Genomic DNA, 17,251 nt, shown 5'->3' on the forward strand with positions numbered 1-17,251 from the left:
ACAAATCTCCGTGTCTCACTTGTTCATTTGCTTGGAATTTGTTTTGCGCCCTCTCTCGCGGACTCATTTCTTTATTACTAACGCTAACCCCGACTTGTAGTTGTGATTATTTGTGTAAATTTCAGTTTCGCCCTATTCACCCCCCCCCTCTAGGCGACTATCAATTGGTATCAAAGGTCGGTGCTTCATTAGAGCCTAACCGCTCGAAGTGATGTCGGGAGATCACGCCAAGAAGGAGATGGAGACCGGCGAAAAGCCCACTACAAGCCACGGGAGCACTTCATCGGAAGAGTCCCGCACCAAGAGGAAGGAGAAGAAGAAGGACTCCTCCAAACGGAAGGAGAAAAAGTCTTCCTCTTCTCACCACAAAGAGAAGAAGGAGAAATCTTCTTCCCACAAGCCGCATCGGAAAGGCGACAAGCACAAGAGGATGAGGAAAGTGGTCTACTACGAGACCGACACTTCATCAACATCGACCTCCGACTCCGATGCGCCCTCCGTCACTTCTAAGCGCCAAGAGCGCAAGAAGTATAGTAAGATCCCCCTACACTACCCTCGCATTTCCAAACATACACCTTTACTTTCCGTCCCATTAGGCAAACCACCAACTTTTGATGGTGAAGATTACGCTAGGTGGAGCGATTTAATGCGATTTCATCTAACCTCGCTCCACAAAAGTATATGGGATGTTGTTGAGTTTGGTGCACAGGTACCGTCGGTAGGGGATGAGAACTATGATGAGGATGAGGTGGCCCAAATCGAGCACTTCAACTCTCAAGCAACAACAATACTCCTCGCCTCTCTAAGTAGAGAGGAGTATAACAAAGTACAAGGGTTGAAGAGCGCTAAGGAGATTTGGGATGTGCTCAAAACCGCGCACGAGGGAGACGAGCTCACCAAGATCACCAAGCGGGAAACGATCGAGGGGGAGCTCGGTCGGTTCCGGCTTCGCAAAGGGGAGGAGCCACAACACATGTACAACCGGCTCAAGACTTTGGTGAACCAAGTGCGCAACCTCGGGAGCAAGAAGTGGGACGACCACGAAGTGGTAAATGTTATCTTAAGATCTCTCATTTTTCTTAATCCCACTCAAGTTCAATTGATTCGTGGTAATCCTAGATATACTAAAATGACCCCCGAGGAAGTTATCGGGCATTTTGTAAGTTTTGAGTGCATGATAGAAGGCTCGAGGAAAATCAACGAGCTTGGCGACCCATCCGAAGCCCAACCCGTTGCATTCAAGGCAACGGAGGAGAAGAAGGAGGTGTCTACACCAAGTAGACAACCAATAGACGCCTCCAAGCTCGACAATGAGGAAATGGCGCTCGTCATCAAGAGCTTCCGCCAAATCCTCAAGCAAAGGAGGGGGAAGGACTACAAGTCCCGCTCCAAGAAGGTTTGCTACAAGTGTGGTAAGCCCGGTCATTTTATTGCTAAATGTCCTATATCTAGTGACAGTGACCGAGGCGACGACAAGAAGGGGAGAAGAAAGGAGAAGAAAAGGTACTACAAGAAGAAGGGCGGCGATGCCCATGTTTGTCGGGAATGGGATTCCGACGAAAGCTCAAGCGACTCCTCCGACGACGAGGACGCCGCCAACATCGCCGTCACCAAGGGACTCCTCTTCCCCAATGTCGGCCACCAGTGCCTCATGGCAAAGGACGGCAAACGGAAAAAGGTTAAATCTAACTCCTCCACTAAATATGAATCTTCTAGTGATGATAATGCTAGTGATGAGGAGGATAATTTGCGTTCCCTTTTTGCCAACCTTAACATAGCTCAAAAAGAAAAATTAAATGAATTAGTTAGTGCTATTCATGAAAAGGATGACCTTTTGGACTCCCAAGAGGATTGTCTAATTAAAGAAAACAAGAAACATATTAAGGTTAAAAATGCTTATGCTCTAGAAATTGAGAAATGTGAAAAATTATCTAGTGAGCTAAGCACTTGCCGTGAGATGATTGACAACCTTAGACATGAAAATGCTAATTTAAATACTAAGGTTGATTCACATGTTTGTAATGTTTCAATTCCCAATCCTAGAGATAATAATGATGATTTGCTTGCTAGGATTGAAGAATTAAACATTTCTCTTGCTAGCCTTAGATTAGAGAATGAAAAATTGATTGCTAAGGCTAAAGATTTTGATGTTTGCAAAGTTACAATTGCCGATCTTAGAGATAAAAATGATATACTTCATGCTAAGATTGTTGAACTTAATTCTTGTAAACCCTCTACATCTACTGTTGAGCATGTATCTATTTGTACAAGATGTAGAGATGTTGATATTCATGCTATTCATGATCACATGATTTTAATTAAACAACAAAATGATCATATAGCAAAACTAGATGCTAAAATTGCCGAACACAACTTAGAAAATGAAAAATTTAAATTTGCTCGTAGCATGCTTTATAATGGGAGACGCCCCGGCATTAAGGATGGCATTGGCTACCAAAGGGGAGACAATGTCAAACTTAGTGCCCCTCCTAAAAGATTGTCAAACTTTGTTAAGGGCAAGGCTCCTATGCCTCAAGATAACGAGGGTTACATTTTATACCCTGCCGGTTATCCTGAGAGCAAAATCAGGAAAATTCATTCTAGGAAGTCTCACTCTGGCCCTAATCATGCTTTTATGTATAAGGGTGAGACATCTAGCTCTAGGCAATCAACCCGTGCTAAATTGCCTAGAAAGAAAATTCCTAATGCATCAAATGAACATAACATTTCATTCAAAACTTTTGATGCATCCTATGTTTTAACTAACAAATCCGGCAAAATAGTTGCCAAATATGTTGGGGGCAAACACAAGGGCTCCAAGACTTGTGTTTGGGTACCCAAAGTTCTTGTATCTAATGCCAAAGGACCCAAAACCATTTGGGTACCTAAAGTCAAGAACTAAATTTGTTTTGTAGGTTTATGCATCCGGGGGCTCAAGTTGGATACTCGACAGCGGGTGCACAAACCACATGACAGGGGAGAAAAGGATGTTCTCCTCATATGAGAAAAACCAAGATCCCCAAAGAGCGATCACATTCGGGGATGGAAATCAAGGATTGGTCAAAGGTTTGGGTAAAATTGCTATATCTCCTGACCATTCTATTTCCAATGTTTTTCTTGTTGATTCTTTAGATTACAACTTGCTTTCTGTTTCCCAATTATGTCAAATGGGCTACAACTGTCTATTTACTGACGTAGGTGTTACTGTCTTTAGAAGAAGTGATGATTCAATAGCATTTAAGGGTGTGTTAGAGAGTCAGCTATACTTAGTAGATTTTGATAGAGCTGAACTCGACACATGCTTAATTGCTAAGACTAACATGGGTTGGCTCTGGCACCGCCGACTAGCCCATGTTGGGATGAAGAATCTTCATAAGCTTCTAAAGGGAAAACACATTTTAGGATTAACAAATGTTCATTTTGAGAAAGACAGGATTTGTAGCGCATGCCAGGCAGGGAAGCAAGTTGGTGCCACTCATCCACACAAGAACATCATGACAACAGACAGGCCACTGGAGCTCCTACACATGGATCTATTCGGCCCGATTACTTACATAAGCATCGGCGGGAGTAAGTACTGTCTAGTAATTGTGGATGATTATTCTCGCTTCACTTGGGTATTCTTTTTACAGGAAAAATCTCAAACCCAAGAGACCTTAAAGGGATTCTTGAGACGGGCTCAAAATGAGTTCGGCTTAAGGATCAAGAAAATAAGAAGCGACAACGGGACGGAGTTCAAGAACTCTCAAATCGAAGGCTTCCTTGAGGAGGAGGGCATCAAGCATGAGTTCTCTTCTCCCTACACACCACAACAAAATGGTGTAGTGGAGAGGAAGAATCGAACTCTATTGGACATGGCAAGAACCATGCTTGATGAGTACAAGACATCGGATCGGTTTTGGGCCGAGGCGGTCAACACCGCTTGCTACGCCATCAACCGGTTATATCTACACCGAATCCTCAAGAAGACATCTTATGAACTCCTAACCGGTAAAAAGCCCAACATTTCATATTTTAGAGTTTTTGGTAGCAAATGCTTTATTCTTGTTAAGAGAGGTAGAAAATCCAAATTTGCTCCTAAAACTGTAGAAGGCTTTTTACTTGGTTATGACTCAAACACAAGGGCATATAGGGTCTTTAACAAGTCCACTGGACTAGTTGAAGTCTCATGTGACGTTGTGTTTGATGAAACTAATGGCTCTCAAGTAGAGCAAGTTGATCTTGATGAGATAGGTGAAGAACAGGCTCCGTGCATCGCGCTAAGGAACATGTCCATTGGGGATGTGTGTCCTAAAGAATCCGAAGAGCCTCCAAAAGCACAAGATCAACCATCCTCCTCCATGCAAGCATCTCCACCAACACAAAATGAGGATGAAGCTCAAATTGATGAAGAAGAAGATCAATCAAATAAGCCACCTCAAGATGGCGGCAATGATCAAGGGGGAGATGCAAATGAGGAAGACAAGGAGGATGAAGAGCAAAGGCCGCCACACCCAAGAGTCCACCAAGGAATCCAACGAGATCACCCCGTCGACACTATCCTCGGCGATATTCATAAGGGGGTAACCACTAGATCTCGTGTTGCACATTTTTGTGAACATTACTCGTTTGTTTCCTCTATTGAGCCACACAAGGTGGAGGAAGCACTTCAAGATTCGGATTGGGTGGTGGCGATGCAAGAGAAGCTCAACAACTTCACTAGAAATGAGGTATGACATTTAGTTCCACGTCCTAACCAAAATGTTGTAGGAACCAAATGGGTCTTCCGCAACAAGCAAGATGAGCATGGTGTGGTGACAAGGAACAAAGCGCGACTTGTGGCCAAGGGATACTCCCAAGTCGAAGGTTTGGATTTTGGTGAAACCTATGCACCCGTAGCTAGGCTTGAGTCAATTCGCATTTTATTAGCCTATGCTACTTACCATGGCTTTAAGCTTTATCAAATGGACGTGAAAAGTGCCTTCCTCAATGGACCAATCAAGGAAGAGGTCTATGTTGAGCAACCTCCCGGCTTTGAAGACAGTGAGTATCCTAACCATGTATATAAGCTCTCTAAGGCGCTTTATGGGCTCAAGCAAGCCCCAAGAGCATGGTATGAATGCCTTAGAGATTTCCTTATTGCTAATGGCTTCAAAGTCGGCAAGGCCGATCCTACTTTGTTCACTAAAACTCTTGCAAATGATTTGTTTGTATGCCAAATTTATGTTGATGATATCATATTTGGGTCTACTAACGAATCTACTTGTGAAGAATTTAGTAGGATCATGACACAGAAATTCGAGATGTCTATGATGGGGGAGTTGAAGTATTTTCTAGGATTCCAAGTCAAACAACTCCAAGAGGGCACCTTCATCAGCCAAACAAAGTACACTCAAGATATTCTAACCAAGTTTGGAATGAAGGATGCCAAACCCATCAAGACACCCATGGGAACCAATGGGCATCTCGACCTCGACACGGGAGGTAAGTCCGTGGATCAAAAGGTATACCGGTCGATGATAGGTTCATTACTCTATCTTTGTGCATCTCGACCGGACATTATGCTTTCTGTTTGCATGTGTGCAAGATTCCAATCCGACCCTAAGGAATCCCACCTTACGGCCGTAAAACGAATCTTGAGATATTTGGCTTATACTCCTAAGTTTGGGCTTTGGTACCCTCGGGGATCCACATTTGATTTGATTGGTTATTCGGATGCCGATTGGGCGGGGTGTAAAATTAATAGGAAGAGCACATCGGGGACTTGCCAGTTCTTGGGAAGATCCTTGGTGTCTTGGGCTTCAAAGAAGCAAAATTCAGTCGCTCTTTCTACCGCCGAAGCTGAGTACATTGCCGCAGGCCATTGTTGCGCGCAATTGCTTTGGATGAGGCAAACCCTGCGGGACTATGGTTACAACTTAACCAAAGTCCCTTTGCTATGTGACAATGAGAGTGCAATCAAAATGGCCGACAATCCCGTCGAGCATAGCCGCACTAAGCACATAGCCATTCGGTATCACTTTCTTAGGGATCACCAACAAAAGGGGGATATCGAGATTGCATACATTAATACTAAAGATCAATTAGCCGATATCTTTACCAAGCCACTTGATGAACAAACTTTTACCAAACTTAGGCATGAGCTCAATATTCTTGATTCTAGAAATTTCTTTTGCTAACTTGCACACATAGCTCATGAATATACCTTTGATCATATCTCTTTAATATGCTATGACTAATGTGTGTTCAAGTCTATTTCAAACCAAGTCATAGGTGTATTGAAAGGGAATTGGAGTCTTCGGCGAAGACAAAGGCTTCCACTCCGTAACTCATCCTTCGCCGTCGCTCCATCAAAAGACCTTGTCTTTGGGGGAGAAAATAAACCAAAGGCAAAAGGACTTCTACTTTGGTATAATCTTCACTCTCTTATTTTATGACCAAAGGAGGTTAAAAGGGCTCTAATGAATCCGTTTTTGGTAATTCATGCCAAAAAGGGGGAGAATGAGCCCAAAGCAAAAGGACCGCACCACCACCGAATTTCAAATTGTTTTGTGAATATTATCAATTGGTTTTCCTATTGTGTTCAAAAGGGGAAGAAAGTAGTATTTCAAAAATTATCAAAACCCTCTTGAACACTAAGAGGAGGATCTCATTTAGGGGGAGTTTTGTTTAGTCAAAGGAAAAGCATTTGAAACAAGGGGAGAAAATTTCGAAACTTAAAAATGCTTTGCAAACTCTTATTCATTTACCTTTGACTATTTGCAAAAGAACTTTGAAAAGATTTTTCAAAAGATTTTGCAAAAACAAAACATATGGTGCAAGCGTGGTCCAATATGTTAAAACGAAGAAAACAATCCATGCATATCTCATAAGTATTTAAATTGGCTCAATTCCAAGCAACCTTTGCACTTACATTATGCAAACTAGTTCAATTATGCACTTCTACATTTGCTTTGGTTTGTGTTGGCATCAATCACCAAAAAGGGGGAGATTGAAAGGGAATTAGGCTTACACCTAGTCCCTAATTAATTTTGGTGGTTGAATTGCCCAACACAAATCTTTGGACTAACTAGTTTGCTCTAAGTGTATAAGTTATACAGGTGTCAAAAGTTCACAACAAGCCAATCAAAAAGACCAAAGTTGGATTCAAAATGAAGAGTTAAAGGCTGCCAAACAGCCTCCCTGGTCTGGCGCACCGGACTGTCCGGTGGCGCACCGGACAGTGTCCGGTGCACCAGGGAGACTCGCGCTGAACTTCTCAGCCTCGGGTTTTCCCAGGAGCTGCGGCGCTAAAATTCACCGGACTGTCCGGTGTACACCGGACAGTGTCCGGTGCGCCAAAGGAAGCGCGGCTCTGGAACTCGCCAGCCTCGGATTTTCACGAAGACCGCGGCGCTATAATTCACCGGACATGTCCGGTGTGCACCGGACTGTCCGGTGCATCCACGGAGCAACGGCTAGTTCCGCGCCAACGGCTCTCTGCCGCGCATTTAATGCGCGCTCTGCGCGCACAGATGGCAGGCGTGCCCATACTGGCGCACCGGACAGTGAACAGTGCATGTCCGGTGCGCCACCGGACATCCAGGCGGGCCCACAAGTCAGAACTCCAACGGTCGATTTCCAACGGCACTGATGACGTGGCAGGGGCACCGGACATGTCCGGTGTGCACCGGACTGTCCGGTGCGCCATCGAACAGACAGGCTCCCAACGCCCACTTTTGGTGGTTGGGGCTATAAATACCCCAACCACCTCACCATTCATTGCATCTAAGTTTTCCACTTCCCATCTACTACAAGAGCTCTAGCATTCAATTCTAGACACACCAAATAGATCAAATCCTCTCCAAACTCCACACAACGCCATAGCAATTAGAGAGAGTGATTTGCTTGTGTTCTTTCGAGCTCTTGCGCTTGGATTGCTTTCTTTCTTCTTGACTCTTTCATTGTGATCAAGCACTTGTAATCAAAGCAAGATGCACCAATTGTGTGGTGGCCCTTGCGGGAACTTTGTGTTCCAAGTGGTCGAGAAAAGAAAGCTCACTCGATCCGTGGATCGTTTGAGAGAGGGAAGGGTTGAAAGAGACCCGGCCTTTGTGGCCTCCTCAACGGGGAGTAGGTTTGCAAAAACCGAACCTCGGTAAAACAAATCTCCGTGTCTTACTTGTTCATTTGCTTGGGATTTGTTTTGCGCCCTCTCTCGCGGACTCATTTCTTTATTACTAACGCTAACCCCGGCTTGTAGTTGTGATTATTTGTGTAAATTTCAGTTTCGCCCTATTCACCCCCCTCTAGGCGACTATCAACGTCCCATCGCTCCTCCTCGCTTGCTACGTCGCCTCTTCCTCTTCGAGATCCATGCTACAGGTTCGTCCCTTCCTCGCTCTCTCTATCGTTTCTTCGTCGTACCACTCGTGACAACGTTAGGATTTGCCACCATTTCTCTCTTCAGTCTTTCGTCGGTTTCACGGTTCTAGGGTTTATGTCCTCCGTCTGCGAGATCTTTGGTCGGCTTCATGGTTCTAGGCTTTGTGTTTCTACCGGCGGATGCGTGACGGAGAATCACTTTCCCTGACCTCCTCACCCTTTTCTCAACCTGTGATTCATTGTTTGCGTGCTCTGTTGGTGAGATCCGGAAAAACAACTTTTAGTTCCTATGTGCTAGTGACATATGAGGATGCCATGCAAGGAAAATCTGAACAACATCTTCTGTATAACATTTTTTCTTCTTCGAGAAAGAATTAGCACCGCTGTCAGATGAACAATGCATGGATAAGTTCGGTGCAGTCCTACTTCACAAAGATAAACGTTTCATTCTAATTAGAGCCAGTATCTCTTCCCTTTTAACTGAAACCATTCACCCAGATGCCCCATCGATGCACAGAAACAATCGTCAAATCAGCTTAGATTAGACAATGGCATTAACGGTAGATGTAATGTCGTTGCCTCCAGATCACTGGATATGCAGAAACATAACATATACTACTTGTAGACAAGACAAACATATGAGGTTAATAAAGATAGACGTAGCCATAGAAACTTTGAAAGATACCATGCAAAGTTTAGACTGCAAGAAACAAGGAATATTATTCAATCATTAACTGACCGTTGCTACTATATCAATTTATTCATTCTTTGCATTGGCTAGCTAAAATGTCAGAACAAAACAAAATCAAAACTGAAGTACTCTCGATTATTCTAGCAAGTTCTAGTTGCCGTGCCAACAGGTCAGATTCGATTGCATCAACAGTCTTGCACTATAGCATACCTACCCAACATGGATGGTGAAGACTAGTTTGTTCGAAGCTCAATTTTCTTGCGTGGCGGTTAAAAAGCAGTGGCGAAGGACAAAAAAAAATAAATGAGGTATGGCAACATACCTGGTTTCTGGTAGAATAAAAAGAAAAAAATGGTGCAAACTGCAGGAATGTACCTGGTAGCTAGGAGAAGAAAGAAAAACGGACCAACAGAAGGGATTATATATCGACCAAAGCACAACCACTACTCCACATATGCTTTAGTACTCAAGTGAGATATAAAATTTGAGGTATGGCAGCTGCTATATTGCGCCATAATGGGTACTCCGTCACTGTTAAAAAGTGATGGGAGTCTCATATATCGTATATGCACAGTGCACCTATATGATGCATAGATATTATTAGATTATATTATAATATATAAACTTATAGTTAATGACATAAATATTGGTATTTATTATAAAAATGTTAAACTCAAAGGCTAGTTTGGTGGGGCTTTAGACCATCCTAAAATGCCTCCGTATCTCTAGTTTTGGGCTTTTGGCTCCTCTTGTGAAGCTAAAGACGTTTGGCAAAAATAAATCTAGTGACAATTTATTACTCCGTCCATACCAAATTAATATTCGTTGTATGAATCTGGGCAAATGTAGAAAACAAATTCATTAATTATTGTATAAATCTATTAAAAATGAAATTGGATTTTAATTTACAACAGATAGAGTATAATTCTACAACTTTAAAGCACTTACATCATGGGAAACCGAACGAGCTATAAAAAAGGATCAGCCTTCTTTTCAACTCATATTTTCCTTGGCCTTTTGACTAAGTTAAAATGTAACATTTGCTCTTGTCGGTTTAATATATGAAATATAAACCATATGTTCAGTTTCATATTAAATTTATTTTTTATATGTATCAAATATAATTGTGTGCCGTCGTAACATGGATATTGTACTATCTAGTTACGTTAAATCTGTAAGGAAGATCAGAAAACACTGCGTTTTCTCAACTCTGGTTTCGGAGCCCTCTTTGCAAGCGTTGTTTTTAAATGGCCATTTGGCATAGCTCTATATTAAGAATCATAAAAAAGTCCAAATCGGAGCTACACCAAAAGGAGACCCTTGAATAGTTTGATTAAAAACTAGTATTGTACAATTTTTCATAACGGAGATAGCACGAAACTAGGATTTTTCATTTCACATTTTCAGCAAATTCACACGGCCACGTGGGGCATGGATATTCAAGGGACAAGGGGCACCACGTTGTCCATTTCCCTGCCGGCACCTCTACTTTATCACTAGGCTACGAAACAGTGCCGCGGTGCGCGCACACACAGCCACCACAGCCCAGACCCCTCGCCTCGGCCTCTTTTAAATATCGCGCATCCCGGCGCCGCAAATGGCTCACGCGGCGCTGCTCCATTGCTCCCAGTCCTCCAGGAGCCTCGCAGCCTGCCGCCGCGGCAGCCACTACCGCGCCCCTTCGCACGTCCCGCGCCACTCCCGCCGTCTCCGACGCGCCGTCGTCAGCCTGCGTCCGATGGCCTCGTCGACGGCTCAGGCCCCCGCGACGGCGCCGCCGGGTCTGAAGGAGGGCATCGCGGGGCTGTACGACGAGTCGTCGGGGCTGTGGGAGAACATCTGGGGCGACCACATGCACCACGGCTTCTACGACTCGAGCGAGGCCGCCTCCATGGCCGATCACCGCCGCGCCCAGATCCGCATGATCGAGGAGGCGCTCGCCTTCGCCGGTGTCCCAGCCTCAGGTGCGTCTACGCCCGTATCCTGGTCGTACATAGTGATGAGAATTGGGCTCAGGCTCGCCCGAGTCCATAGTGGTTTGAGCTAAATGGGCTTGGCCCAGAAGCACTAAAACTTTTTTTTTTGGATCGTGTCATGACTCATGACAGCTCAAAGAGCAGAAGAGTAGAAACAGTGACTTATTCTGGACCTAAAATATGCTGTGACTTTGTTGAGCTGTACCGACCCAAACCCGATTCATATATTTAAACTATATAAAATTTAAATACTACAACCACACGAAGTACATAGCTTACTAAACTAAAGACAATAAACAACGTAAGCACCAAACATGAAGTTTAAATATTACAACCATATAAACTTTATAACTTACTAAATTAAAGAAATTATAAGCAATATGACCTTTATTAGGCCATGTCGGTCCAAGCTTGACCCATACGTGCGGGCTATGTTGGGATCTGATGGACTGGAATTTGAGGCTCAGTCATACACATATTATTTTGTGCTGGATCGTAATTTGAACTCCTGTTTTTTATGGTGCTCGTCATGATTAAAAAACCTCGACCCGTATTAGGAGTACTAGTCGCACATTTGGGTGATTGTGTCCACCGGCACCGCCCAGGTTATCGCTACCCGATTGGTTGAAAGCGGCCGGCCAATCCGGGTCCCGGCTCGCAAAGCTAGGAAACGGCCCTGTCTTTTGTCCAAGAGAAAATTCCTGGTATGCCATCAGATTTTATACTCATCCCTTGTGTGCCACTGAGTGGCATATAGGTATATTTTTTGGTGTCTATGACATGTGGGGCCAGTGGCATACAAGGAATGAGTATATTTTCCAGTGGCATACAGGGAATTGGCCCTTTGTCCAAAGACTCACGGAGTCACGGGGCACGGTACGGCACGGCACTACGCTATTTCTATTTATTCCACCTGCTTTCCTGGCTTCCTGCCCCTTTCATCCTTTGTCCTGTTTGTCCGGTACTGTACTCCGGTTGTTAAGGTTTCTCGCTCAGAGATAGTATGTATGTACGCATGTGTGTCTTACTGTCTTTACTCTCTCTCTCTCTAAGGGGGTGTTTGGTTACCCCAAACTAAAATTTAGCCCCTGTCATATTGAATGTTTGAACCTCCGTTCCGGGTATTAAATGTAGTCGGATTATAAAACTAATTTGTCAGCCGAAGATTAAAAGACGAGACGAATCTAGTCCAGTTGGTTGGGTCTATATTTCATACTCCTATTTAAAAGTCAAACGCTTGATGTGACCCGGGCTAAACTTTAGCAGGGCAACCAAACACCCCTTAAGTCGGCAACCACAATTTCTATCCTGATGTAGACGCACTGTACTGCATACTTCGTATTTTACTAGGTTTCCTGTTTTTTTTTATTTGCGTGCAGATGATCCAGAGAAGACACCAAAAACAATAGTCGATGTCGGATGTGGCATTGGTGGTAGCTCAAGGTACTTGGCGAAGAAATACGGAGCGCAGTGCACTGGGATCACGTTGAGCCCTGTTCAAGCCGAGAGAGGAAATGCTCTCGCTGCAGCGCAGGGGTTGTCGGATCAGGTGCCCACTGCTGCTGCTCCTCCTCTTACCTCTCTTGCAAATTGTTATAACGGCCGGTTAACGTCTCCCTTCCACCCCGCGTGACGGAGCAGGTTACTCTGCAAGTTGCTGATGCTCTGGAGCAACCGTTTCCTGACGGGCAGTTCGATCTGGTGTGGTCCATGGAGAGTGGCGAGCACATGCCGGACAAGAGAAAGGTAACCTGTTCTATTCGTCCTTTTTTTTTGAAAGACAAGGCAGCGTAGCTTTCGAGAAAAAAGAATCAAGATCTGGAATCAGATGATGTAAGGGCACTACAGACAGTCGGTAACGGCAAGGGTCGCATGCATCCGTTTGAATCAGTAGCGTGTGAGTTTGTTACAACTAGAGAGAGAGAGAGAGAGAGAGAGAGTAAAACATTCAGCATCTCCTTTGTGTGGATACAAGCTGTACTGAATCCAGCAGGCTGCTTCTGAAAAACAAATGCAACGATTGCACTCCAATGCTGCAATTACAATGCAATGACCGGGGGTTGTGCCCTGAAACTCTAAAACAAGTTCAATCCAATTCCTAGATGATTTTTTGTTGTTGAAGATTTCGATTTCTTTCTCAGCAATGATTTCTACTGAATTAGTGTGGCTTTCCTGAATCCTTACCTGGCTTTGGTATCTAGTTTGTTAGTGAGCTAGCACGCGTGGCGGCTCCTGGAGGGACAATAATCATCGTGACATGGTGCCATAGGAACCTGGATCCATCCGAAACCTCGCTAAAGCCCGATGAACTGAGCCTCCTGAGGAGGATATGCGACGCGTACTACCTCCCGGACTGGTGCTCACCTTCAGACTATGTGAACATTGCCAAGTCACTGTCTCTCGAGGTAAATAGCTGATTTGAAGTTTGATTGGATTTGAAATATCCCTTGCTGTATTTACCTTGCATACAATACAAATCTGCGTCGTCAGCGTCAAGATCTTGGCTACATTGAATGCTCTATAGACCCCACCTATTAGCGGGACACACCAAACTGGCAATTTGCCTGCTGTGTGTGATATCGATACAAAATAACAGGATTCTTTTCGCTGTTTGCATGTGGTCCCAGGATATCAAGACAGCTGACTGGTCGGAGAACGTGGCCCCGTTTTGGCCCGCCGTGATAAAATCAGCGCTAACATGGAAGGGCTTCACCTCTCTGCTGACGACCGGTACGCAACCTATTACTCTCCCCCCGTCTTGTTAAGGCTCTGTTTTACTGAGTAGGGAGTGCAGCAAAAAAAAAAAACCTTCAACCGGTTGGGACCTCAGTCGGTTTTGTCATTGGGTTTTGTCTGTCTAGGATGGAAGACGATCAGAGGCGCGATGGTGATGCCGCTAATGATCCAGGGCTACAAGAAGGGGCTCATCAAATTCACCATCATCACCTGTCGCAAGCCTGGAGCCGCGTAGGAGGAGGCCAAGGAGCACAAGTTACTAGCACAGGCACAGGAGTGCCAAGTGCAATAATGTAGATCCGTGGCACCATCGCCGTCTACTCATCTATACTGCACCAAAATCAACATTCTCCTAGGACATGTTAAATAATTTTCTGCCACTCGTCGAGATATTTCAAATTCACTGTTCCACACGCTTCCGTTACTGTCGATCTACACGTCGCGGCCTCCCCTACCTTTCCTTTCCATCCCAGAGTCGCTTTCTTCACACAAGCATTTGTACGTCCTTGTGTGCTGGGTCTATGAGTACTTGGGCCGAAGTCTGGGCACGTGCCCAACAGGCATCCATATATGGGCTCCGCCACTTCACCCCACCCGTTTGTAGATCCTTGTTTCGAGTTTCAGGGTAGAGTATTATTTCACACCTTGTTTGGCCGACACGTCATAAGTGGATAAGCTTCTATACTTTTTCTGCTGTTCCTGGATCATCGTCTCTAATCTAGCTCCAGTGAACCGGACATTGTATGTTCGACGTGCCAATGGCCATTTTTTTTTTGAATTTTAGCTTTTTCTTCACGTTCACACTCGACTATTACCGTGTTTGATCCTAACAGCCGGCATCATATAATGTCGAGGTTACACGGCAGGGCCGTGCACAGGGCCTCCACTTTTTTGGGCCCCCAAATATCTAGCCCATTAATAATACTAATTAGGTTTAGTCATTAACATTTGCTATTTATCAAATTTGAAGATTTGGGCTGCTGCTGGGATGCTCTAGCACCCACGACTGCCCAGGCGACGATGCGCTTCTACCTTCTACGGTTCTCGCTGCAGTTGCTCACTGTGCTGGCAGGTGCCAGACTGCCAGCGCGCTTCTACGGTCCTTCACTCCTTCTGCTGTTCTTTATCGTCCACCGTCGTTTATTCGTGCTGTGCTCCAGCGGCTGCGTAGCCGTGGATCTTGCTCTGTCCGTGGTTTGTCCGATCACTCTGTGTCTTCCTCTAAAATAAAGCCATCAAATTATAAGGTAACATCCTATATATGCATTGTATATTTAATTGTCTAACTTTATTAATAAAATAAGATATTGATTATTTTATTCATCTCGTATGCATGCATATTAAATATTAATATTTCAAGATCCAATTATTGGCGTTATGTCTTCTGCCAATCGGCTAGAAAATATGATTCTGGTTATCAAAAGCGTAAGAGAAAACAAAGAATAGAGGATTTAACTCAGTCTCAGAAGGGAGCTATGGATAGATTTATTATAAAAGAATCGCAAGTATTCTCTGATAATCATTGTAACATCCCAAAAATCCTAACCTAGGGTTGAAACCCTAACCTACCCCCTTTCCCTCCTTTTCATCCTTTAATTCCAAGAACTCCCTTAGATTTTCTTTCATCATATGCATACACCATTGTTTGATCACAAGCACATCACTTAGATTCTATTTTCCAGCACCTAGATTACCCACAAAATAATTTGTTCAAAAGAAAAAGATGCAAAAAGGGAAATAGGATTTAGAAAATAAAAAGAAAAAGAGAAAACCCCTCCCCCCTGCTGGGCCGTTTCCCGGCCCAAACCCGCAGCCGCGTCTCCCCGCGCGCCCGCGCTCATTCTTCCCTCGGCCCATCTTCGGCCTGCTCCCGCGCGCGCGCCAGCCCGCCCTGCGCTCTCCCTCCCTCTCACTGGCGAAACGTCCCCACCCGTCAGCCGCCCTCTCTCGCGCGCGCTCACTCCCACTAGCAGTGTGGCCCCGCTTGTCAGCTGTTTCATCGTCCTCCCGCTGTCCCTTCATCGCGGTCACCTCCGGCCATCGCCTCCGTCCCCTCCTCCGTCTTCTCGCCGCACAGGGAAGTTTGGCACCGCTCCGTCCCCCCCCTTGACCAGCGTCCTCGTCGGTACCGCCCCGCCGTGGTGTCCCCTCGGCGGCGCTGTGCGGCATTTATGGCCGGCACTGTGTAGCTCACCGGAGCCGCGAAGCTCCATCGCCCCCTTCCCTCGCGCACCTATAAAAGGGCCGCCCCGAGCTCCTCCTTCCCCGCACCAGCCACGGCCATCCCTCCCCTCCCTCGTCCGAGCTCAATTCGTGGAAGAGCCGCCGCCTTCGTCTTCCTCCCCGGTGAGTCGTCCCTCTCTTCTCCCTGCCCCTCTGTTGATCCATCAAGCGATTGCCTAAGCCTCCTAGCTTCGCCACACCGCCGCGGACGCAGTACACCATTTCCCCACCCCGAATTCTCGCCCCAAGCTCGCCGACGGCAACCCCGCCGCGAAACTCCGTCGCCTCCCCGCGAGCAACCCCCTCCCCGACCTCCTCTGACCAAATTAAGCCCACCTCTAGGTCCGCCAGCACCTCCCCGTGCTAAGGCACCTGCTCACTGTCCAAAAACCGGGCCACCGCGCGGCGAACCGTCGCCGAGCCCACCGGCGGTCGGGTCCTCCCCGCGGACGGCCGGTTCATTTCCCCCCCCCCCCCCCCCGTCAACCTGACGTCGTTCTCTTCCCCCTCCCGCTCTCTCTGGCACGTGGGGCCCGCGGCGACGCCGTCACCTTTGCGCGCCCGCGCCGTCCCTTGCCCTGGGCCGCAACTGGGCCGGCGCATTCGCGCCCGCGCGCACTCGCGCCTGGCTGGGCCAGATTCCTTTCCCCCGGCCCACCAGAGCTGAAACCCTTTTTCTTTTTCCTTTTTCAGCATTTTCCTCCTTTAATTAGTCTCCTCAATATTTTATGCACCAAAAATTATCAAAAATAATTTCTAAGGTCACATGCAATAATGATGTTAGAAAATGACACACTATAATTTATGAATCCCTGTTGATATATTGTTTTATTGCCTGTTTTCCTAGAAGAAGCGGGGACCGTTGATCCGGAACCCGTAGCCCCGGAAGAGGGACCAGAGCCCGAACTTCCGGAAGTAGATCTTCTGTGCCAGGAAAGCTTCAACGAAGGCAAGTCCATCCTTCCCTTGATGCATAAATTACCTACTCTCTCTACCATTGCCTAGGCCGGGAATTATGGGGGAATATTGCATTGTGAGTGAGAGATGGCCCGCATTAACATATACATTCTGGATACGAAATATGGATTGGGAAGAAGGGCAATGGGTTTCTTCAAATAAAACCTCTTTTTGAAAGGTTATGCGATGAAGGGTACTCACCCTCATCACCTTGGGAGTGGGATGATCAGGGACTCCCTGGTTTAGGGGAGGGCCTAAGGTGTTGGCTCAGCTGGTTTAGGCGTGAGCAGAAGGATTGTCCCCTCATATAAGGACCGGCTTGTCA

The 17,251-nt window shown here is 45.9% G+C and overlaps 1 protein-coding gene across 1 annotated transcript; it reads left to right on the top strand.

Annotated features, from left to right (window-relative positions):
* Positions 1-10,562: 10,562 nt before the first annotated feature.
* On the top strand, positions 10,563-14,163 carry LOC732837 (vitamin E synthesis4). Its single transcript, NM_001112444.1, is given in 6 exon segments — positions 10,563-10,998; positions 12,390-12,559; positions 12,652-12,756; positions 13,212-13,415; positions 13,638-13,740; positions 13,872-14,163. Coding segments are annotated over 6 exon segments (1,059 nt in total). The 5' UTR covers positions 10,563-10,631; the 3' UTR covers positions 13,982-14,163.
* The last annotated feature ends 3,088 nt before the right edge of the window (positions 14,164-17,251 follow it).

This window comes from Zea mays, chromosome 5 (genome assembly GCF_902167145.1).
Source record: "Zea mays cultivar B73 chromosome 5, Zm-B73-REFERENCE-NAM-5.0, whole genome shotgun sequence".
NCBI lineage: Eukaryota > Viridiplantae > Streptophyta > Magnoliopsida > Poales > Poaceae > Zea > Zea mays.